General features: G+C 39.2%; 1 protein-coding gene across 1 annotated transcript in view; it reads left to right on the forward strand.

Annotated features, from left to right (window-relative positions):
* Positions 1-25,394, forward strand: part of HTR4 (5-hydroxytryptamine receptor 4) — a 373,357-nt gene that overhangs the window by 226,166 nt on the left and 121,797 nt on the right. The window contains exons 5-6 of the mRNA XM_066589831.1: positions 5,637-5,790; positions 17,317-17,885. Coding sequence (XP_066445928.1) covers positions 5,637-5,790; positions 17,317-17,885 — 723 coding nt within the window. The remainder of the gene's footprint in view (positions 1-5,636; positions 5,791-17,316; positions 17,886-25,394) is intronic.

Here is a 25,394-nt window from a genome sequence, read left to right on the forward strand (position 1 = left end):
GTGTGTAGTTTTAGGTTCAAAGTCTGAAGCATTTAACTGTGCTGAAAGACATAAATTATATACTTTTTCTTTGATGACATGCCAGCTCCTCAAGTAATATGTTAGAAAAGTTTTACACTTTGGCATATGGTAATGAACAAATTACAGTTGCACTCAAAATTATTCCACCCCCATTGCAAACTAGGTTTATTTGCCAAATTTGCAAACTTTCAGCTGTTTGCTAAAACAATTGAAAAAGAACAAGTTAAATAGCGCAACACAACAAATATAACAAGTGTTTTCTCCTAATTCAACACAAAATGCTACTTTTAATGACTACTGCGGTCTCGGCATTGTTCAACACCTACACTTCATAACTAACATCTTTAGTATTTAGTAGAAGAACCTGTTGCTGCAAACATGATGCACACCCAGACTCCAACTTCTGACTACATTCCTGGGAAATTTTAGCCCATTCCTCATGGGTAATGGCCTCTAATTCATAAATATTCTTGGTTTGTGTACTGCAACCATCTTCTTGAAATCCCAACAAAGATTTTCTTTGGGGTTCAAGTCAGGCAACTTAAACAACCACTCCAGAATCTTCCAGGACATCTTCTGAAACAAAGCCTTGTTAGATTTGAGGTATGCTTGGCTTAGGATCATTGTCCTTTTGCATGTCCCATGATGTCCAAATTTCAACCTTCCCACAGAAGGCATGATGGTTCTCCTAAGATTTCCTGATACTTGATTGCATTTATCTTGTCCGCCACACATTGAAGGTTTTCAGTGCCAGAGAAAGCAAAGCCTCCTCAAAGCATTACCATTCCACTGCCATGCTTTATTGTAAAGTGTTATTTTCAAAGTATGCTTCATTCTTCTAACTTTAGACATACTGCTGATCCATAGGCCCGAAAAAATTCCAGTTTTGTTTCATTGCTCAATAGAACAGAATCTCAAAACTTCTGTTGCTTATATATATAGCTTAGAGCAAATTGGAGCTGACTCTTCTTGTGTTTTCGGGTTATAGAAAGGTGTACAACTTGGAGTTTGGATACGAAGACCTTCAACGCTTAGTATGACCTTACTGTATAAACAGAAACCTCAGTGCCTGCTACTACCAAATCTTACTGCAGGTCTTTTGCAGTCACTGTTGGGTTTTTCACCACTTGTCCCTTCAGCAATTAGGTGGCAGTCGATGATGGCTTCTTCTTTTTGTCACATCCAGGGAGTGTAGCCAGTGATCCTGTGGACTATTCTTCCACCTGTATCTCTAGGAACATTTAGTGCTTTTGCTGTTATTGTATGGCAATGATCTCTTAACTTTTTTGGACCACTTTCTTGACTTAGGACCTTTTTACATGGAACAATATTCAGATCAAGGGAATCTGAACGATAGTCGTTCAGTGCCTGCATGATCAGAGCGAGTAATAAGTCATTCACTGTTCCGATGAGCAGACATAAAAATCAAACGACAATTTGCCACCAGTAAACAGGCAGCTATTCATCTACAAACAACTGCCTGTTTACTGTGAATGGAGTCAGGTGACCAGACAATCTCTGGGCCAACTCTACCTTCATTCACTGAGCGATCCTCGCTCCTGTGTGAAAGAAAAGTAGGGATCATCTAATGCAACTAATGATGTTTGTGAGGTTGGCAGCACAAACTATGTAAAGTGTATTGAATTTGTGTCCCTGGATTGTCGCCAACCTATAGGCCTTAACTATAAAACAGACTTCACTTATATCTATTTATATATAAATCTATTGATACCCATATTTATATATACTTTTTTTTTATATCTGTCATGTGAGAGGTGTTTAAATATTAGCAGCACTGAGTCGGTACATTAATGGTTAATGAGTATATTGACGCTTTTGTATGATGTAATTAATTACTGTTCACATGTGCCAGGGAGCTTTTGTTGCTTTAATGGTGCAAGTTTTGCTTTGGAACCTGACTATGAAGAAGAGCCAGGGTGTGTAGGCTCGAAATACATTTTGGCATTCCATTTTGTATTTATAGCTTCTACATGAGTTGCTTTTAATCTAATCTCTTTATGCTTGCAACACTTTTTCGTCTAGGCCTAGAATAGAATATTGCCTTGCTCTCTTTGGAGTCTTTGATTGAGGTCCAGTGATGGTGAGCTGATTTGCAAATGTGCGCTCTTATGAAAGATTCTATTCAAGGGGTTGAATGATTTGAGAATGCAGCAGTCATTAAAAGTGGCATTTTGTGTTGAATTTGGAGAAGCCACTTGTTATATTAGTTCCATTGAGCTTTTTAAATTGTTCTTGTTTGATTGTTTTTTGCAAACCGCTGAAAGTTTGCAAATTTGGTAAATAAACCTAATTTCCAATGTGGGTTGACTAATTTTGATTGCAGCTGTACATCATACATAGCACAGCTTTAATGCAAGCTGTATTACACATTTTCAGCTTATGTAAATACTGTCACTTGCCACAAAATGGTATTTTATACTAATACAATTATATGATACTGAATATACTGAATTGTATTATAATTTAATCAGGGATTCCCATGTGACACCTTTGTGTTGTACACAGACCTGAGTAATACCATGATGAGAAGAAAGCATTTTACTTTACAGCTGTCAGTTATAATATTAAGCTCTAGTCTGTCTCAAATGCCTACATAATAATAGCAATTATAGACCAGACTGAAAAATCTATACTAGAGGTGACAGTGATTTGTACACTATGAAGAGACTAGTAGTATTCTTATTGCTTTAGGTCAGGTAATAATAGAACATAAAAATATTCAGGATGTCCCAAAAATGTATACACACTCAAACATGAAAAATATCTGCATAAAAGCCAAAAATTGGATTTATATAGACATCAAAGGAAAGCTGCAAGTCATGTTTGACGTCTGCAATCACATTAGGTACTCAATGTGGTCACCATTAACATCCAGACACATCTAATTTTGGTGAACTAGTCCATGAACAACATCGGTGCTCGAAAGTCAAGTGTGCCTCTGCTATTCTATTTGACTTTCTTGACAGCTCGAAAGTCAAGTGTGCCTCTGCTATTCTATTTGACTCTCCTGACAGCCACACGATCATACAGCTATTGACATCTTTGGAGACAGCATTATGCTACATATTGCTATTATATATTGAATTTGGATTTTAAAAAAGGGTATAGATAACCACTATTGAACTGTGCATACATTTTGGACACCCTGCATTATACAGTTGTATGTGAAAACAGATGTCCTGAGTATTGGATGTTTTCTGCAGTGCCAGACAGGCATTCAGTAGTTTAACAGTTCTCACTGTAGATGTAAAAAAGAGCAAAAAGATATTAAAGTAAATGAGCTTCAAATTAAAGGAAATTAGTCTATGATGCTGTCAGGACTGGAACCAGGGAACTCCTGTACTGCAGACGGAAGTTCTTCCTAGCGAGCTATGCAGCCCTTTGAGTAGCTCCCCTACATAAACCTGGCTTCATGTTCATTGCCCCTGTAATCCAATTCCTGTTTTCCTGTCTGGCTCTGTTCTGTTCTCTTGATTAGGCACACTATAAAGGCCTGGCCCTGCCACTCTTTCAGTGCATGTTTATTGTGCTCTGAGCCCCAAGCCTTTAAACCAACTCCTACCTCTTCCCTCTCCCTTTAAAAGAAGATTGTCATTTGTGTACCAACCACTGGCTTGTCCTGACTATGTCTCTGCTGAATCCTTTGTACTGCATTGCCCTCTTCGTGTACCAACCATTGGCTTGTGTCTAACTACGTCTCTGCTGAATCCTCTGTACTGCATCATTCTATCTGTGTACCAACCCCTGGCTTGCCTGACCATGTTGCCCGCCTGTGCTGGCTACCACCGGAGACTCCAAATTGATATTGATGAGATATTGCACTAAACTCTAGTTATTTCTACTCTTGAAAATGCTTTGCCTTTATTTTCATTGAATTTGTGCTAAATGTATACTATCACATTGCACCAACACTGTAATATATTAGGAATTATTATTTCACAAATCAATAAATGAATTTGACCTTTTATCTGGCATTGTTCCAAAATTGGAACAGTGGATTCACACAGTTGCTGTCTTACTTTGGATTCAACAGGTAACAAGTTAATATCCATACATCCAGGGGCACACCCATACATTTTACTGGAAGAAGGGGATTCATCTACTTCTCTTGTCATCTACCAATGTTGGCCAGCGCCCATGCTAATAGTCCATCACCCTCATTTACTTCTAATAAAAATTATAAACTTAGGAGAGCCATAAGTGTACAATGCCGAAGCCAGCTGTACTCACTCTTGTCAAACATTTTCTCTTTGTACTGTAATTCTATGCGGGTGCATTCTTATTCTCCTCAGTCTCTGATGACTGGCTGTCATTCTACTGTGATTTGCTTTTTCCCAGAATAAAATCTTGTAGGATGGTACAAAATATTAACAATGCTACCACACATACCATAGACACCACCACATGTAGCGATTCTTAATATCATCACTAGTGCACTATGCAAATGGGATACAGGTTCTACAATCTCTATGCTGTTTGTGGCCATTGCTTTCGACTTTGAATGGTCTTTGTACTAGACTATCACCATAGCATGCGTGAGTGATCATGGTGGCGCTTGCTGCATCTGTAAGTAGAAAATTTAGGATGCGGGCAGCAGAAGCATCAAACTTCAGTTCAGTCTCCTTTATAAATCCAGACCTCAGACCTCATGAGAACAAGAGCACTATGTCTTCCTTTCCTACTCACTGGAGGATAAAGAGGAGTTTGAATGCATGCTGCTACTCCATTTAACTCTGTGGGAATGCCAGAGATACATTTTCGCCATGTACTGTTCTGTTCTATTCAAGTTTCCTTACTACACCCCCTGCAGTATAATAAAAGAATATCCCTTTAAAACATATCTTTTTTTAGGCAGACATATCACATTTCGTTGTATAATGGATTGCTGCACCATAGTACTTCAAGCACTTTCGCCGATAATGTCACCCTTATTTTTTCATAGGTTGTAAGCACTTGCGAGCCGGGCCCTGACTCCCCTTGTTTGGATTGTTAATTAATTTGCTCCTCTGTAATGTACCCTCTGAAAAGCACGTGAAATATATAATAGTAAAGATTAGAGATGAGCGAGCACCAAAAAGTCCGAGTCCTCGTTATTCGAGTCGAGCTTTTCATAAAATTCGAGAGCTCTACTCGAGTAACGAACCCCATTGACTTCAATGGGAGACTCAAGCATTTTGGTATGGGACCCTCTGGTATCCGAGCACTGGGGTGATACAGTAAAACACTTATTAGTGTCAGCAGCCTCTCTGTAATTCTCTCTGCAGTAGCTCCCTCTTCTCTCAGTAATTCAATATTTAAAATCTAATTTTCTCCAGTAATCCTCCCTTATGCCCTTTTTCACCCTCCAAAAGCCCTTCCTGTATCAGTGTAATGTTTTCTCGGAAACTCACAGAATGCTGATATCTCCTTGTACACATTTCTTGACATATATATGAGGGTGAATATTAGGTGTATTGCAAGCCTTATCATAGAAATGTCAAACAGAAATATATATGCCCAATATTTTATGTGACTATAATATAAAACTCTCTACAGTATCATGTATATATGCTGTACAGTCTGCACAATTATCTACTTTTTTTGTGTTTTCTAAGATACTACGCTATCTGCTGCCAGCCCCTGGTTTACAGGAACAAAATGACTCCACTGAGAATAATGTTGATGCTTGGGGGATGTTGGATTATCCCAACCTTTATATCATTCCTGCCAATTATGCAAGGATGGAACAGCATTGGCATCCTAGACTTGGTGAGTTAAAAAAAACACAAAATTAAAGATCACAGACTATAAACTAGTAAATGGTAAAAGTATATCATTTTACATTTTGAATGTGGCCATAGACATGTAGTCTACTAAGTATATCGTTGTGGTTTAATGTAACTATAGCAGAAATGAGTTAGTTTGCAGTCGTCTGTTGTTCCTTGTATTCACAGCAGTTCATTTTGGTTGTAACCAAATTAATTGAATATAAAGTATAAACACAACTTTTTAAAATGTTGGGATACTGTATGTTAATAACCTATTTTGAAGAGGTTGTATGAGATTAAGAATAAAGGTTTGTTGTATTTCAGATATACTTTTGCTACTCTTGTCCATAGACCATGTTTGATATGGTGCTGCAGTACAATTGGGGTTTATAAGCACTTTATTTGTGTATCTGATATTTTGTCTCAAATACTGGTCCACCAGTGGGCCCCCCTGCACTTACAGACTCACTGCAGTGCGGAAGTGCTGCTTACAAACCTTCCTATCAACCACAGCCAAGCTATTACTTGCATTAGTCATATACTATTGGCGCAGCGGTGAGGCCAGGGCCTCAGTGAATTGTTGCAGGTCTAATCGTAAAAAATACATTACACTGCAATACTGGAGTATTACAGAGGCAATTAAGCTACTGCAAGTTCAAGTCAGGTAAGGACTAAAAAAATGTAAAAATAGGTTAAATAACATTTTTGAAAAGAAATAAATAAAGTTAGTATGGCCCGCATTCATAAAAGTCTGAACTATTAAAATATATAATTATTTCTCCTACATGGTGAATGTCAAAGCAAAAAAAAACATAATACCCCGTCTCCTAAAAAAAATTAACTAAAAGTAATCAGAAAGTCATATGCACCCATAGAAAAAAAACAGATCACCCTACAAAAAAGCAGCTCCATTCAGGGAGCATGTAAATGCCTGATTGCAGAGCTCCTGAATCTCCAGGGCTCTAAAGTGACTCCAAGCACATATTCAATAGCTGAATGGACCTCACCTGTTGCCTAACCATCCAGGATGAAACAAGCGACCTTCATCCAAGCTAGAGAAGCTGATCAATTTCTTCTTCTCTCAGTCCCCGATGTGGGGCCAAGATGGCACAGCCGGAAGATCACATGGAAGCTTCCCTAGCGCTCACCAGAACATCTAAAATCCGAAGGAATGAGGTGAGGATCCAGCTCCAAACTATTTTCTGATGAGGGTTTTCAGCAACACCTTGCAAATGCACTCAATAACATGAAAGAAATTTCTGCAAAAGCCAGGCAAGAGTTCCTGAAACAAGTCACTCATCTTCATCAACTCTCTGACTGCATGGTAGATGCAGCCTCTTCCTCTTCGGCCAGCCCAGTGAAACAGAGACTAAAGATGAGCTCTTCACAGGGACAACTTGATGCAAGGGTGAGTGGCCAACCATCATGGATGTTTTTGTTAATATTCCTGTCTTAAAGCCCAATATTAAAAATCACAGAACCCTATCTAATTTACCAAAACAAAAAAGGAAAACTCACAAATCCTACTTTTTATAATCTAAAAGACGCCCCATTTGTTTCCAAGCACCACACATTAAATTCAAAAATATTTGTAGAATATTAAACTACCTGCCAGCTCTGAAACCCAAAAGGAGGCTCTTGTCTCACCGATCACAATTATAGAAGTGCTGAAACATATCAATTTCCCAGCAGTTGGTAAATCACCTAGCCCAGATGGTTTTATAAATGCCTTTTATAAAACTTTCCAAAACATTTTATCCCTAAACCTGTGCAAAACTATCTTTGATCAAAGAAGATTAAGTTGGATTTGTGAAAGGTCGACAGAAAATACCAAAACAGTCTTAAGTCTTGCACAGCTTATGAAGTCCACAATAGTCCCAGCGTTTTTTCTTGCTATGGATGCTAAAAAGTCCTTTGACTGTATAAATTGTCCATATGCTTTTGCAGCTCTAGTATTCACTAATGTGCATTGTCAGATGACTTCAAAATTACAATCAGCGCTAGACAGGGATGCCCTCGTTCTCTTCTGATCTTTATATTATCTTTAGAACCTTTAGCCCAGTCCAAAGAAAAAATACCATAATTAAAGCAATACAGATTGGAGACTGTTCCCAAGTACTATCATTATACACAGGTGATATCATTCTGACATGAACAGACCCCATACCATCTCTTGATAATGTTCTGGAGACCATAAAAATAGTTTAGACTGATATAAATAAATGAACAGAAATCTCAAATCTTGGCCATGAATATCCCCAATGATTTCATATACTATCTACAACATAAACATCCTTTTGATTGGCGAAATGAAGGTATAAAATACCTGGGCATAACAATATTGAAAATATTGCAGGAAAACTGGCTAAATTTGAGATATTGTGGATACCAAGAATCACTACCTTTAAAATGCTTCTACTGGCAAAACTACTATACTTATTGCATACCCTTCTATTGATCTGCCATGACATTTTTTCACAGACATGAACAGAATCCTATTTAATTTTGTCTGGGCACAACACAAACTTCAGGTGACCAACACCATACACACCAAGGATAGATGGGGAGAAGGCTTAGACCTTCCAGACAGTTAAGACTACTATACAGCAACACTTGTTTCTCAACTAGCCCATGAAAACCAAATCTCGGACATCATTTAGCTTTCTATGTCTTAAACAAATCTTTACTCATAGTTCCATTGTGGCATTAGCCTTTACCACCCTACCTCTCTCCACTAACTGAAACTTCCTTAATAGTTTGGAAAAAATTCCATAATCAGTGAAAACAACAACGCTGTCTTCTAAAACACTACAGCTAGATTTACTTCAATATGCTATCCCATACCTAAATATTTCAAACTGGAGATCATTCATGAAAATCACACCAAAATGGTATTATACGCTCATTAATCTGGGACGGATCTACCCTGAATGCTTGGTTGACCATTGAAGAAATTGTGATGACAAGGGATCACCACTACATATATTATGATACTGCCCTTCTCTCCAGCAGTAGTGCATCATACTGTTTCAGCTGCTGTCTTCCTTGGTTGGTAGCACTTTCCTGAAATCCCCCTTACATTAACTCCCACATAATCCCACTGAAATTTCAAATTCTTGGAAAGAAAGTGTTGACATTATCACATTTGGTTATTCTTAGACATTTGAAAAGTACTGACATTGCATATAGAGAAACTATCACTCTGATCAATCAAACATAGGTTCAGGAAAAAATATTAGAAAATTACAGGTTTGAAATTCCAAAATATATATAGATCATGGATTTCTTGCAATTGGCGTATATCTGGATAAATATCACAATTTCCAATCTGGTGGAGTCCTATGCTTCTGTCAAATAATTGATAACCTATTAGAGCCATACCCACAACCTTTTTCTTTGTTTTACCTGGTACTAGGTTTTTAGCCACCTTCCCCTTTTACTCTTCTGTTTACACCAATAGATGTTCTTTTCATCCCATTACCTACCTATTTAATGTTATGAATCATATGCTGATTGGAATGTTGTAACTGTATTTCTTTATAGAATGTATTAACTTGTTATGAAAAATAAAATCCAACAAAAATATTATTGTAGCAGGGTCATAAAACAATCTGCGTTTTGCTTCCAAAATAGCCAAAACATTGAGAAACAAAAAAGTGGGGAATTTCAAACATTTGCTAATAAATTTTTTAGTGTGAATCTAGATACTAGTATTACACTGTTAGGTTCTTAGGAAATGTCTTCAAAATCAATTGTCATAACTCCATGGTAAGCCACACAAGAGGTCCTGAGCCACATGTGGCTCTCAAGCCACTGGTTGAAGACCACTGCCCAAAACCATAAATTTTAAATAAGCCCATTAGAGTGCTTTCACATCTGCACTAGCAATTCCGCTTTCCTGCTTCATTTTGGGAACAGGAAAGAGAAATCCCCATGGCTAAATGGTTCCGTCACTTACCGGACAGCTTCTCTTTTTTGGGACTGAAGAAAAGTGCTGCATGCAGTGCTTTTTCTTTCGGTATTTTCAGACGCATCTCTGGGCAGAGGTTCCGACACTGATGTGAAACCACCCTAATTCCCTTTAAACAATACTAATAAGCAGCTTTACATTTTGGCAAATTTGCAAAACATATTGCTTTCCTATTGCTCATGTTCTTGTCACACTGGTTTCATGTCTTCTTTTCATAATTGATATGCTGGTTCCACTTTTGATATGGAGAGAGAGATCCTCAAATACTGACCATGCTCATTGATTTTAAAGTAGTCACTTGAGATTATATCAAGGTTTGGGTATTTCTGCAGGCTATGTTATTCATAATGTAAAAATACCTGAAAGCCTAATGAATAATCATTAGAACAATTCTGAACAAAACCATATCAATAAAGACTGAAATTTGTTCATATAGCCAAAATACAGTAAGTTTTGAAAAGTATTCTACAAATATTAAATTTAGTTGTACTGTATGTGTTGCTACTTTTTCTAATTTCCCATCGGATGCCCCTTATTTCCTTGAAGCGCTTAGCACATTCACTTTGAGAGCATCATGTGTTTGCTCAATTACTTTGAGGAATGGTAAATTCACAATATTCAGTGCTATTGGCATTCTACAGTTTATTTTTTAAGCAACTTCCAGTTATTTCCTGCAGCAACTTACAGAAAGTTATTTATTTACTTAAGTCTAAAATATTGGAAGTGATAAGCCAGCCGAAGAGTCATTCCACTGATAGCAATTTAATAGTATTACCGTAGTTTCTTCCTCACCCCTTTTAGAAATGCTCCACATTTATACTGTCAGACAAGTATTAAATTAATTTTAGCAATACATTCAGATGCTGAAATGTATTAGAATGAGTCATAGGAATTACCCAGAATCAGAATGTTAAAAGCAAAATGAAAGCCTCCTATATTAACATAGTCCCGGCAATAGTAGGATCTATCTGAATGACAGCAGGAACAAAGGGAGAATCTGGCAGTTTATTATTAACAAGGCTAAAAAGAGTGCAGCAATCCTTCCAGTTCCCTATCTGTAATAGTCTATTTCCCTCTTACTCATCCCAGCAGATTAATTCTCAAAAAAGAGAAACAGATAGAGCAAATTCAATGGAATATATTACCTAGTTATATTGGTGTGATGGTTTAGCAGATTTAATTGTACCTGTAGCAGGAGGTGTACAGAGTTAAGCAACACACTTTCTCAACCAAAATTGTTTTTACCATTTTTTGCTTAAGATGTAGATAAATTCAAACAGGAACTACCTTAAAAACCCACAAAAACAATGTAATTTTATTACAATTTATATTTGCATTTTTTAATTGAGAAAATAATATTGTGTATTGAATTATGTACTAAATTTGATCTATAATGCAAAATACTGAACAGGCAAATAAAATATTTTCTGCCAAATATCACCCTTCAATTCTAAAGTATACTTTGGGAAAAAAATGAATAAGTGAGGGGTGGGCAACCATTTTCAGAGAAATCCCAGGGGGCTATAACTTCTAGTTGCTGCGTCCATGCGGCGCACTGAAGCGCTACTCCTCAGCACGGATGCAAGATGGTGTCCTAATAAAACTGTAACACTCTTATAGCATTCGCAGGGACTAATTACACCTCTGTAGTTAAAGATGGAAGGACACCTCCCTTACTAATAAGGGAAAGTGGGGAACCCCTGCCTACAAGTGGGGTGATTGTCCTGATAAGGACAGCCCCACTGTTTCCATCTGGGCCCTGGATACCCCTGATTAGGAATCTGGATATATTTACAAAACACAAAGGCCACAACACTGTGCACACATACTAAACTCAGAACATGACAGTTCACACCTCATGTCTGCCCACCTGCACAGACATACAAAACAAGTCTCTGTTCACACCAACACACAAGGTCATGCATACCACACAGAACAGGACTGCGCATACAGCACGAATCTGGCCACTTGCACAGACATACAAGACAAGAAGAAGGATATTACAGGATATAAATATTAGGTTAAGTGTCAATCCTGGAATATAGGCAGGTAGGAACTATTAGGGGTTGATCCAGGGAACAGTCTGATTGCCATTAGGGAGTCGGGAAGGAATTTTTTCCCCAAAAGGGCTAATTGACTTCTGGCCTTGGGGTTTTTTGCCTTCCTCTGGATCAACACAGTAGGATAGACAGGCTGGACTAGATGGACAATGTCTTCATTCGGCCTTACATACTATGTTACTATGTTACTATGTTACTAAGTTGCTGTTCACACCAACATACAGGGTTATGCATACCACATAGTACAGGAACCCCACCCAGAACTTACATACATACAGATAGTAAACCATAGCTAGCCCAAGTGCCCTCACACCACGGGAGAAGAAAGTCAGCCACCGCGCTAAGATACAGGGAACAGTGTCAGGCATCACCCATTTGGCACATGCACAAGACATCAGACATCTGGAGGCTGCATCTGTAAAGGGATAGGGAGAAACATGCAGGTGTATGCACCTACGCGGTCACCGTATCACACACTACTGGATGCATGCACCCCAGGATGCAGGGAGGGGAGGGACAACAGGTCTCCAAACCATCCTCAGGGAAGGTGAGAGAGACACTTCAGACAAGCATGCACAACCCCAGCTCTGAGTGGGATTAATACAGAGTTCAAAGACCAGATAAAATGACCAGCATTCTCTCACAAGAGAAGCTGGTATTTATGTGCAGCAGACAAGAGGGATTGGTTGGTGGAGAGTAGCACACCCAGCCAGCTCAATTAACCTGCAGCTGAGAAGATATGCTCATGGAATCTCATAGAACTACAGATCCCAGAAGCACAACCTAACACTTGTATTTCTGTAGACTTTCAAGTAACCTTTGGACTTAAAGGGGTTGTCCCGCGCCGAAACGGGTTTTTTTTTTTTTTCAACCCCCCCCCCCCCGTTCGGCGCGAGACAACCCCGATGCAGGGACCTAAAGAAAGCTTACCGGAGCGCTTACCTTAATCCCCGCGCTCCGGTGACTTCTATACTTACCGGTGAAGATGGCCGCCGGCATCCTCTTCCTCCGTGGACCGCAGCTCTTCTGTGCGGTCCATTGCCGATTCCAGCCTCCTGATTGGCTGGAATCGGCACGTGACGGGGCGGAGCTACACGGAGCCCCATAGAGAACAGGAGAAGACCCGGACTGCGCAAGCGCGGCTAATTTGGCCATCGGAGGGCGAAAATTAGTCGGCACCATGGAGACGAGGACGCCAGCAACGGAGCAGGTAAGTATAAAACTTTTTATAACTTCTGTATGGCTCATAATTAATGCACAATGTACATTACAAAGTGCATTAATATGGCCATACAGAAGTGTATAGACCCACTTGCTGCCGCGGGACAACCCCTTTAATGTAAGTTAGAGAATCATTATAGTTTCCTTCTGCATCTGTGCTAGTCAATAGGCTGCCTTTGGCTAAATATGTGCTCCATAACATTGTTGGTAACAGTAACCTTTATAAGAGTTAATGCCACAATGTTTCCAATAAGAGAATCTGAAATCTCCTCCACATGGCTTGTACTGTAAATGCTGTGAATTTCCGCAGCAAATCCTGCTGCTGAAATTCCACAGCTTTTACAGCCCATGTTAAGGTGCCCTTCAAGCACCAGCCACATCGTCCACAAGGAGTGTTGGTCTTCGGACCCCAAGAGTACTGTCCATATAGCATTAGCATTTCATGGCATGCCATAACATAATATTTCAATGCCAAAATTCCCTATAACACTACCAAGTGGCAGTCCTACAATGACTTCCATTCTATAGTACACCCATGCTTAGCCCGTGCCCCCATTCCTGCCAGCCACAGTGTTCTCAAGGGCCATGTTCACAAGTTCAGAATCTGCCAGGATATAGGCACTGATTCAACGTCTAAAATCGCAACAGAATATGCCAATATTCCTCAGCTAATGTAAGTGAATGCTGTATAAATGACCAAAGGAATAATAAACAGATTTTAAAATCAACCTTTAATTCTTAGAAATGTAGACGTTGAATTTCTTATAGGCGAATTCTGAATGTGTTAACATACCTTTAACTGCTGCCATGCTGAAGCCTTTTGTGATCAGTGCCAAAAACAGAGTACACAGCATGCTGCCAAGTGGCGACAACTCATTTTTTTTGATCAAAGAAATGCAGATTTTTTGACAATTGGAATCTACTACTAAGCCTGACCCTCATGATATTTATCAAAAACATTTCATTTGTAGTCTGTACTGCACGCTAATGAATAACTATACGGAGAAACATTTATTCATTTTACTTATGTGTTTCACCATTAAGCCTATGTTGACATGATGTATTTCTCTACAAATTCGATAGAGTCCATGATGATTCTGTATCAAATCTGCAGCAAAATCCACATCCAAATTCCATCAATGCATACTAGTAAAAATCTGTGCCATAGTCTATATGTCACAGATTTCTTCTAGACGTAAATTTGTAACTCGTGGAGAAAAAATGAAACGCAAAATATCACTTCTTGATGAGGAATCTGTGTCAGAAAATTTGCATCAGATGTGCTCCATTGAAAATGGCTTAATCTGTGCGTGGATCTATGGTAACTGCAAGTGCAAATCTGTGGCACTGCAATGAATTTTAAGGAAGAATGTGCATGCCAAAAAATTGATGCGGATTCCGCTGTGTGAACAAGTAATTGACATTAAATGATACTGCTAATGAAAGAAGTGTTCTGCTGTTTCATTGTGTACAAGAAATTGTAATATTCCCTAGATATGTGGACAGGTTGCTCTACTCTTCATGGAAAATAGCTCTTTGCAAAAAAGTCATTTGTATGCTATCATTGTGAATCGAGCTTTCCGAATTCAATAATATTCAATAAAATTAGTAATAAACCTTTGAGTTTGACCTGGACAGCTATAGGGTTTGGACAATATAGTATCTGAATGGATATTGCATTATAATTCTGTAAGTATTTTATTGTGATCAGGTTTCACCTCGTTAAATCACTTTTATATGTAGGGTGTCCTTACACTAACGTTCAACTATGTATCTTAAGATATTGTAAGGTAGCATTCATATATATCCATAAATTGTGTTCTTCCATGTTTAACTTCACACAACTCTTTAGATTATCTGAATCAGAATTCTAAGGAGAAGCATTAAGTTGTTAAAAAGATCTGTTTTTGAAATTCTAAAATTTTTTAAATTGTTAGCATATAGGGAATTATTTTTTAACATAGATACAGTGCATAAATAGACAAAAAAAGGATTTGAAATTTGGGTCTTTGACACATTTTGGTAAAAGTGTATCTATGGTATGCAAGTAAAGAAAATTGAGTGCCACTTAGGGTAGGGTGCTTGTTGGTTCAGATGCCAATTTGACATAGCCTAATTGTATATTGTGATTATAAACAGATGTAAGTGATTACAAGCTGTCAGATTAAGCTGTTAACATAGGTAGGCAGTGGAAAATAAGTAATAGTTTAGCTCAGAATAAGTACTTATGGTCTGGTGATTTGTTATGATAACTGATACTGGAAAAGGAATAAGGGCTAAAATCTGCAGCAAATCTGCACCAAAATCAGCACTATTTGGTGGATATTTTAATGCAGATTTTGGGGATACATAGCAATTGAAAAAGTGAAATTGTTAATAAGTAGGGCTTATTCAACACGGCCTACACGGGCATAAATTCAATATGCAAACAGGATGAATATACAATCAAAATTCTAACTTGGAGAACCAAATGTATGAATAACAACATCAAAATGTGGGGCGAAAGGGAATCTGACCCTAAACCACAGACATGAGGATCCCTTCCTAAGAGCGGAGCACTCGCCCTGATAAGGGCAACCCCACCGCACGAACCTAGGGAGATCCTAACTTTTCCTAGCATGACACAGATAGTTGCATAGGATCGATGACACACAATATATGAATGAACACAAACACTCAGGGCAGCAAGGTGCTAAACAGTTTCACAGGTGATGAAGTGAATGTGCAACAAACTTAGCTTGATTGGTAAATCAGAAAAGACAGGGAATCGCAGACTGGACCAGAACACCTTCAGGCAGCAGGCTTCAGACAGTAGTCCCTAGACCTGACCAGAAATACCTTCAGACTTGTGTCAATACAAACTGACAAAAAGTATAACCGGCACCCTCCCAGATGAGGAGCCAGAATAAATGTGCAAAGACTAATGCTCATTAGCTGACTGGGCTGGAACATCTCCAAGTGAAACAATCCAGCATACACAGACAGAGATGTACACTTGTTAGCACCAAGCGCCAGAATGATAGCAAGCATGCGCCAATGTGAGAATCATGTGGGTTGCTGCCTCAGTCCCTTTGCTGCTCCAGTGCTATCACCTCGTGATAATAATTTGCTACAGATCATACGAAAATCCATGCCAAAATTTTGATGCGGATTTTGTTGCAGCTTTGCTGCATATTCATTAAACTGTGGAAAATCTCCAACAACCCCGCAATATGTGAATGCACCCTTAAAGTTACAGTACACTCCCCATTAGAGATTAGTGAAGACTTTGAGTAATAAATATGGCAATGTATTTAACGTAACACTAATTTTAAACATTAATAATTAAAAAATCACAGAGGTGAGAGAACAAATGTACAAAGACATAACTCATAGAAAAGGAAGCCAAAAAATGCATCCCCTGATATGTTGCAGAACAGACTCAATCCCCATGTTCCTTACTAGCATGCAGAGTGCCAGATTGCAATAGGAGGCAGCAATTGTTCAGCGCAGACTAAAATGCAGCCACACACCTCAAACCAAATTGGGGGAGGAGTGACTTCAGACAAAATAGTCTGCACATGTGAACCGATACCAAATATGTCAGCCATAGATAAGTGCACCACACTTTAAGGGTTAAAACCCATACTGGCAAAGCAGTGGATCGCCCTGTATTACCACAGTGCACCACACTGGCATGACATCCTGAGCTCCCTCAGCATCTATAGTATTTTTCCAAAAAAATACTGATAAATGTGGGCGTTAGTTAGCATTTTGGCCAAGACACATAAGCTGACGTGCCACGGCAAGGCCACCGTGCGTACATCAGAACCTACGCTATCTCACTATTAACTAGATTAAATTCACAGATGTGAGAGAAAAAATGTACAAAGACATATCTCACATTTGTCACATCTTAACAATAAAGTTAAGTTGGGAATACATTTTTTGCCTTGTAATCGCTTCCAATTTTGGCTTCAGAAAGATGAGGATAGGACTGAGCCAGGGGTCAGGCTTTGCATTTCTAGTCTCATGTTGCAGTCAAAGCAGGGTGATATGGCCTCTTCTACAGATGATTCCTTTATAGCAAACAAAAGATATATTTTCTTTTGTGTTCACCACATTTAGTGTTTCTTTTATCTTTGTAACTTAATTACTCACCTCTTGTCTCACATCCTGCTGTTGTTTACACTGCTATTGGACATCTTTTTTTGTTTTTAATCAGTTTAGTAATTTATTTCCTAAAGTTTACTCATTATACCAATAAACGTTTCCACTCTTGTTTTCCTTTTTTCAGATAGAAAAGAGAAAATTCAACAAAGACTCCAATTCCACATATTGTATTTTTATGGTGAACAAGCCGTATGCGATAACCTGTTCGGTGGTAGCTTTTTACATTCCTTTTTTCTTGATGGTGCTCGCTTACTATCGTATTTACGTCACAGCCCGAGAACATGCCAGACAAATTGGAGTTTTACAGCGGGCCGGCGCCCCAGCAGACCATCGACATCAGCATCCTGATCAACATACGACTCACAGGATGAAGACAGAAACCAAAGCTGCTAAGACACTGTGCATTATCATGGGTTGTTTCTGCCTTTGTTGGGCCCCATTTTTTATCACCAACGTGGTTGACCCTTTCATAGACTACAGAGTACCAGACCAACTATGGACAGCATTTCTCTGGTTAGGCTACATAAATTCAGGGTTGAACCCTTTCCTGTATGCCTTTTTGAACAAGTCTTTCAGGCGTGCCTTCCTCATCATTTTGTGCTGCGGTGATGAGAAGTATCGAAGACCTTCCATATTGGGGCAAACTATACCATGTTCTACGACAACTATAAATGGATCCACACATGTACTTAGGTAAGTGCATTCTAAAACTTTAAGAATATTTATTATCCTTTTTCATTTTTGTTGATCTGATTATGCAATGAACAAGAATAACATTTACTTTCAGTTCGCGAGTATTTTTGTCATGCTTTGTCTGCTATACCATCTGTGGTTCTTAATTAGTAGAATTATTAATAAGCCTTACTCATATGACAACAATATGTTTTCCATTGTGGTACAGTCAAAAGACGATATTATATTGAACAATGAAATAAAGAGGGAGAAGTCCAGAAAAGCAAGTAATCTAAATATTGGATGCATTGCTATGAATGTTTGGATCACGGTGTTTGCAATTTGGAGAATCATGCCGAATAGCTGTTTGGTTAAAGTACCTTTACAAGGGAGTGATAATTTATTCAAGGCATTGGAGGCAGGACGGGCCGTGTATCATTCTGGCCTGCCCACCTCCATTCACTATAAACAAGAAGCTGCGCAGTAGTCGTTGCATTTCAGTGAGCTGAAATGGAACAACTAGCGACAACTGAGCAACTTCTCGCTCAATTGCTGGCCGTATGTTCACAGGCCAATGTAAAACACTGAATGATCAGTGAATGAGAACTGTATGATTCTCAAAGAGAATCCTGCAGTCTAAACATGCCACCCGAGCGTGAACCAGCTGGTGATGATATCACCAGGTCATTTGCTCAGGCAAGCTAGAATTGTGAGATTCTCATGCTTTGTTAAAAAAAAGGCATCAATGGCCCTTTTACATTGGATGATTATCATTCGGAATTGTTCAGATTCCCATGCTCTAGTGGGAATTTAAAAAATAATAGTCCTGTGTAAACACATGCAGCAACTGAATGAATGAAAATTGTTCATTCGTTCAATTTCTGCATGCAGAAAACTCAACAACATGCCTTTCTCTGTAAACAGCAATCATTCACATTTGAATGAGTGTCTGCTTACTGTGAATGAAGGTGGGTGGGGGGAGAAGGTTTCCTGGGCTGCTGCACCTCCATTCCGGCAGAGCTATGAATGATGCCAACGGTACTCACTCCATTGTAACAGCACAGGAGCGAGCATCATTTCGGCGAGTGTGAGGCATCGTTTACCCAACATCCTTAAGGTCCCATCTAAAAGGACCTTAAGTGTTAGTTACTCAAGGCCTGTTTACAAGTAACGATTATTTCTCAAAATTCATTCAAATGAACAAAAATGAGCGATAATCGTTACATATAAACGGAGGCATCATGCACTTTTCTTCTGAACAATGATTTTTAGGTGGACTTAAAATCCATTGTTCAGCCAAGTATCTCTCCACTGCATGCTGTATTCTCCTTGGGCACAGGAGATTACATTGTATTCTGCTGGCAGCAGTGACAAGAACAATGCAGCTGTTAGTCACATGCTGGGCTCTGCAAATAGCTGGTGGACGCCCATTTACATGCAAATGAAGATGATAAAGTGTTAATGGACATTAGTGCTTATTAAAACTATGCAAAAAGATCACTAAAACTTTCAATCTTTCAATCGTTTGAAAGATTATCTTTGCATGTAAATGGGCCTTTAGTCTAAAGACTGAATGCAAAATAGAAAGCCTGTAACTATTGTGTTCTGCGTACACAAGAACAAATTGCATTAGCTCAGATATGCATATACTAATAACAGTGAAAAATCACACAAACCTAATACAGAAGAGAAATCCAGCAGCAAGCCTTGCAATGTATTCACACAATTGTATTTCAACACTAGATTCTCACCTTGCCCCTTGTGTCTGGATTAGCAGTTTCCAAGAAATATAAATCTTTGAAACCATGGAGTTTCTCTTGAAATTAGGGTTAGTCATTAAAAATATCATTTGTATTTTGAAACAAGAAGACACACAGATCAATGAAACTTGAAGTGCCAAGAATAAATGGGCCCCACAAAGGCTATTAAATAAGTATTTGATAGTTTACAGAACAAGCATGAGTTTTACAAGCCCCAGGGCCCCTGCAAATCAACAGAAACAAAATAATCCTGAGAAATCACTTTTGTTGGTTGTTAAAAATGGAATTTTACTGTTACAATGTTTAAATATGGGTTTATTCAATGAGAAGCGGCTGTGCTGCATGCAATGTCTGATTATCAAGTTCTAGAATGGGTATTAAATATGTATTTTTGTAGGATTTGTGTAGTTTGCCATATGTTCTGCTTAAGTATAATAATAGGGTTTACACAGGCCAACTGGTTCTTAAGCTCCCAATAGCCATCCCAATCATTATTGCCCCTGTGCTTTCACACAGGAGTGATAATCGCTCACTGAATGGAGACGGAGCATTCCAGGGATCTCTTCTGGCTTACCACCTCCTTTCAGAATAAATAGGCAAAGGTTCAGAGATGAAGGACTTCCTGTTTCCACGCATCAATAGTTACTTGGTTTTTAGGTGACATAAAAACCAAGCAACTCCAACAAGTGAACATTTCTCGCTCACTTGCCCTGTTGGGTCTTGAGTTTACATAGAACGCCTATAGTCACTCATTTAAGCAACTTCTCAGACAACTATCAGCCCATCCAAAAGTACCCATACTGTGTAAAAATGCTTGTTAGAGTGATGAACAACATATGAATCAATGAACGGTGGTTAATTTGAATCCAGCTGAGGACAACATCTGCATTTAGTTTGTTTTCATTTTTCTTCCAATTACTTCATTTTCCTTTTAAACTCCCCAAAACATACTGGAAGATTAATTGGTTTGGAAATATCTCTAGTGGGGAAGATAGGGGAAATTACTGTGAGTCTTGCTGGGCTGGCGACAAGACCTGGTGTGAGCGATAACAATATCTGAACAATTCTGTAGAGTATATTGATCAGTCAGTTGAAATAAATAACATTGACATCTTATGACAATGGTATCCATCAAAGGCTGGAATACATTGCGCAAGTGATCAGTCAGTTCTTGAAGTTGATGTTTTGGCAAGTATAAAGATCTGAAAGTCTTTGACAAAGGCCAAATTGTGATGGTTAGGCAACTGTATCAGAGTATTTCCAAAATGGCAATGGGGTGCTCCCGTTGTGCAGGGATTAGTAACTACTAAAAGTGGTCCAAGAAAGGATCGTTAGTGATCCAATGACAAGGTCATAGGCACCCTGACAACCAAAGGCTAGCCCATCTGGTCTGATCTCATAGAGTTAAACTGGCTTCACATGTCTAGATTCCTATTGTGGAATCCGTGGTTGGTGTCCGCACAGAGGATCCGCTGCAAACCACACGCATTGAAGGGTATGTACTTTCACTTTTTCCTCCACACTTGTGAAAACTATTTGCGCATTCCGCAAGCGGAGGAAAAATCACAGCATGCTCTATTTTGCTTCGGACCCCACATAGAGAGCCTCCGTAAAAGTCAATGGAGGCCGTCTGACCCGCAGCCCATCTACAATTAACATTAGACGATGACGCGGGAAATACAAATATTTTTTTTAATCTGTACAGCACATGACCAACATTGAGTGTCCGCGGTCATCCACAACACAGATTTTGCAGGTACGCAGTGTCACAGCTGGATTCAGGCTCTCCCATGTGCAGCCGGCCTTACTGCAGCACAAATGACTGAAATAGGTATGCATCATAACTTGCTACATATGGAGCTACCTAGCCGCAGATCAGGCAGAGTGTCATTGCTAGCTTTTGTCCACTGCCTGAAGCACCATGAGGACCTACCAGGGGCAGTATATGAAAGAGGCAAACTGATGAAGGCAGTGTGATACTTAGGGCAATGTTTTGCTGGCAAACCTTGGGTCCTGGATTTTATATGGATGCTGCTTTAAAATGTACCACCTACCTAAATATTGTTGCAGATCAAGTGCATCCCATCATGGCAACACTATTCTCTAATGGCAGTGGCCTCTTTCAGTAGGATAATATGCCCTGTTACACTGAAAAAATTGTTATCTGAGGAATATGACAAGGTAAGGAAACCGCCGGAGGTTTCGGGGAGTCCATGCCGTGATGAGCCTAGTGGGGTCTACACAATAGGGGCTTTCAACATTGTGGCTGATCAATGTTTGTTGGAATATGATGATGTGTGCTAAATAACCTGCTCCGTCATAAACCTTGTATACTGGTTGCATAATGGAATTTGGATACAACGTTTTTACATAAAGCCATCTTCAAAAAAAAGTTTTATCCATCAGCTACAAAAGCAAAATTCCCGCAGTGTAAAATATACAGCAAATGTCAGAGTGACACTGTGCTAAGATATATAACACTTATCCCCATTTTACCTGCCATACAAGATGTGTTCAGAAAAATACAGGCGAATGCGTATATAATCCAGGGAAAAGACTGCATGTCCAGCAGAGAATTCTGAAGACAGGTGCCTACAAGTCTCACTATCTTACTGTAACAAGACACTTTCTTGGATTAAAAAAGGCTGTGGTTGTGATTTATGATGATGCTATTATCTTTCCTTTTTAGTGATATTGGAATTAACACTGTTAGGTCCCATAGTTGAAAAGCAATCCCAGCATGCATTGTAGGTTGTGTTTTCTTATCTGTTGCCACTACTTTAACTTTAAGCTCCTGTAGTTTAGAACGGAGAGCTGTCTCAGAACTGTCTGGTCCTAAGGCCGGGCTCACACGGGCAGATTTAAATTGCGGAGTACGTTACGTGGTAATTATAGATGAACGAGTATACTCGCTAAAGGCAATTGCTCGAGCGAGCATTACCTTTAGCGAGTATCTCCCCCGCTCGAGACTGCAGGTTCGGGTGCCAGCAGTGGGCACGGAGCTGCGGGGGAGAGCGGGGCGGAACGGAGGGGAGATCTCTCCCTCTCTCCCCCCCGCTCCCTCCTGCTGACAGCCGCTACTCACCGCTCCCCCGCGCCGGCACCCGAACCTGCAGTCTCGAGCGGGGGAGATACTCGCTAAAGGCAATGCTCGCTTGAGCAATTGCCTTTAGCGAGTATACTCGCTCATCTCTAGTGGTAATATGTGGGTATTGAAAAGCATGAGCTTTTGCCTGTTCACTCAGATGTGCAGGTAGGAATTGCAGCATGTTCTATTTTAGTGCAGATTCTGGGGGAAAGGCCTCTATTTAAGTCAATGGATGAGTGTTCTATCACTCATAGGCGATCAACAATTGTGTATAAGCAGTGGAAACACTCGCTACTTTATAGGAAATTAGATAGAAATGCCGGCTGAAGGGAAGAGAGCCCTTTTTTTCGCATGGACAATACGCTGTGCATACGCATACATCTGCGCAGAAAAAGGCTTGCATCTACGATCTTCCACGACCATTCGCAATTACTGTCTGTGAATGATTGCAGGTCTTCCGCTACGGAAATCCGCATGCTTAAAGCTTCCTTAAAGCTCCTTTTAGACATAACGAGAAGTGCGCAATAGCATAGTAAAGAGCAGTAGACTTCACTATTGCATACAAACTTGTACTGTAAAGGAAAGATATGCAAACCGGTATACATTTTGTTACAATGTGACCCTATGGTTATATTTATATCAAAATATTCTTTAATTAACATACATAGGTGTTGAAAGAACCAGCCATTTGCAGTATTGCTATAGGGCTTGCTAATTAGCTTTTTTTAGCTCACTTCTTTTAGCACAGAGCTGTGATCTGTGACTACAGTTTTTCTATGGTGTCTACAAGGTGTCTGGAGTAGTGGAAGACACAGACAAGTAAATCACGGCGATAAAAGGAAGATTGTCAGACAATGACAGCATATATACTAAGCCAAATTAACCTTAATATAGGAAAGTCTAGAAGGTTTGCAAAGCACAAATATTAAAATATCTCAATATATGTATATAATTGATATCAGTGGGCGGTCTGTGTAGTATATGGACATGCTGAGTCCTCCTAAGAAAGAGAGAGAAACTGACTCTTTGTAGCCACTCAGCTCTGGCTAATTGATGGAGGTCTCAAGTGGAAATCCTCTGCATTAGTACTAGAACCTCAGTGGGAGTCATTTATGACTCCTTCAGCTGTTTAAAGGTAATGCAGTAAAATAAAAATCAAAGCGGTTCTAGTGTCAACTCAAAACGCTCTAATCAAATATTTGAAAATGGGTTTTCAAATTTAGCCCCTAAAATTCAGAAAATATCATTTGCTTATGAGATTGGGTAGTGTGAACATCTCAGATATTCTGCTAGTAGAAAAATAGGCTTTTATAATTGGGCACTGATATACATATCCTGCTTTATGAATTCCCCTTAAACAATCTGTTTTGTTTTTTTTTTTGGGGGGGGGGGGTTAATCACATTGTTCAGTGTCTAGCAAACAAAGTTCTATGCTTTCATTTCTTCAGCTAGCTTAGAACGCTGTATGCCAAGTGAAAAATACTAAAAACCTTGTTGTATAAATGGCATTCAACAGTGCAGATTCAAAGAGTTGACTGGATGAATAAATATCTTTAGTTCTAATCTACATTAACTTATATTTGTTTTGCAACTAATTCTACTAAAAATCTACTTTCAAAACTTTTTTTTAAATGTCTGGATGTTTTTCTGTTTTTATAAGACTCTATTCACATCTGCCGGACAAAAAGGTCAGACATACAAAACTTTTTCATCCAGTAGAAATGTCAGACGGTGCAAGAACTGAACGGACCCCATTATAGTTAACTAGCTGACATACCCGTCTTTGTCCGAGTTAATTTGATACAGATGTTTACTTGTTCGCACCAAAAATTTTCATGAACTCATGGTTACTTCAGAGGAACCGAGGAATAAAATATGTATACACATAGAGGAACGTTAGATTCTCCTCAGACTGCATGTACCGATGCCCCTCTGCAGAATGTGCCACGCCTCCCACTCTCCTCACTTTTTACCCTTTAAAGGTAATACCCCTTTTATTTAAATATAACCCCAGACTGGAGGTTGCAGCCCTTTCTTAGCCTTAAAGGCATGCTCCATCCTTGGAGTCCATGGCCGCTTCCTTATGTACTTTAAAGCCTTTCAGTATATATACATAGAGGTGATGTAGAATCTCCTCAGTATATGCACACAGAGGTCAGTTAGATTGTTGTGCCAAATTCCACGCTTGTACAACACCGGGAAGTTACATTACATAGGGGCACACTTATGTTTGCAATTAGCATTGAATAATCAACTTGTGATCCCCTTTACTTTTTCTATTTAAGACCTAAAGAATGCTTGTGCCAAATTTCTTGTTTGTACGACACCAGGAAGTTAAAGAATTAGATTTGGTACATTACACAGGGGTACCAATACTCTTGCACTTAGCATTAAATAATCAAGTTTTGACCCCTTTACTTTTCCTATTAAGGACCTAAAGAATGCTCCTGCCAAATTTCATGTTTGTACAACATCGGGACGTTAGAGAATTAGATTAGGCACATTACACAGTGATGCCAATCCTTTTGTATTTAGCATTGGATAATCAAGTTGTGGCCCCTTTACTTTTCCTATTTAGGAATTAAAGAACGGTCGTGCCAAATTTCATGTTTGTACAACACCGGGAAGTTAGAGAATTAGTGGGGAGTCAGTCAGTGAGGGCTTTTACCTTTATTATAGTTA

This window comes from Eleutherodactylus coqui, chromosome 2, assembly GCF_035609145.1.
Source record: "Eleutherodactylus coqui strain aEleCoq1 chromosome 2, aEleCoq1.hap1, whole genome shotgun sequence".
NCBI classification, from domain to species: Eukaryota; Metazoa; Chordata; class Amphibia; order Anura; family Eleutherodactylidae; genus Eleutherodactylus; species Eleutherodactylus coqui.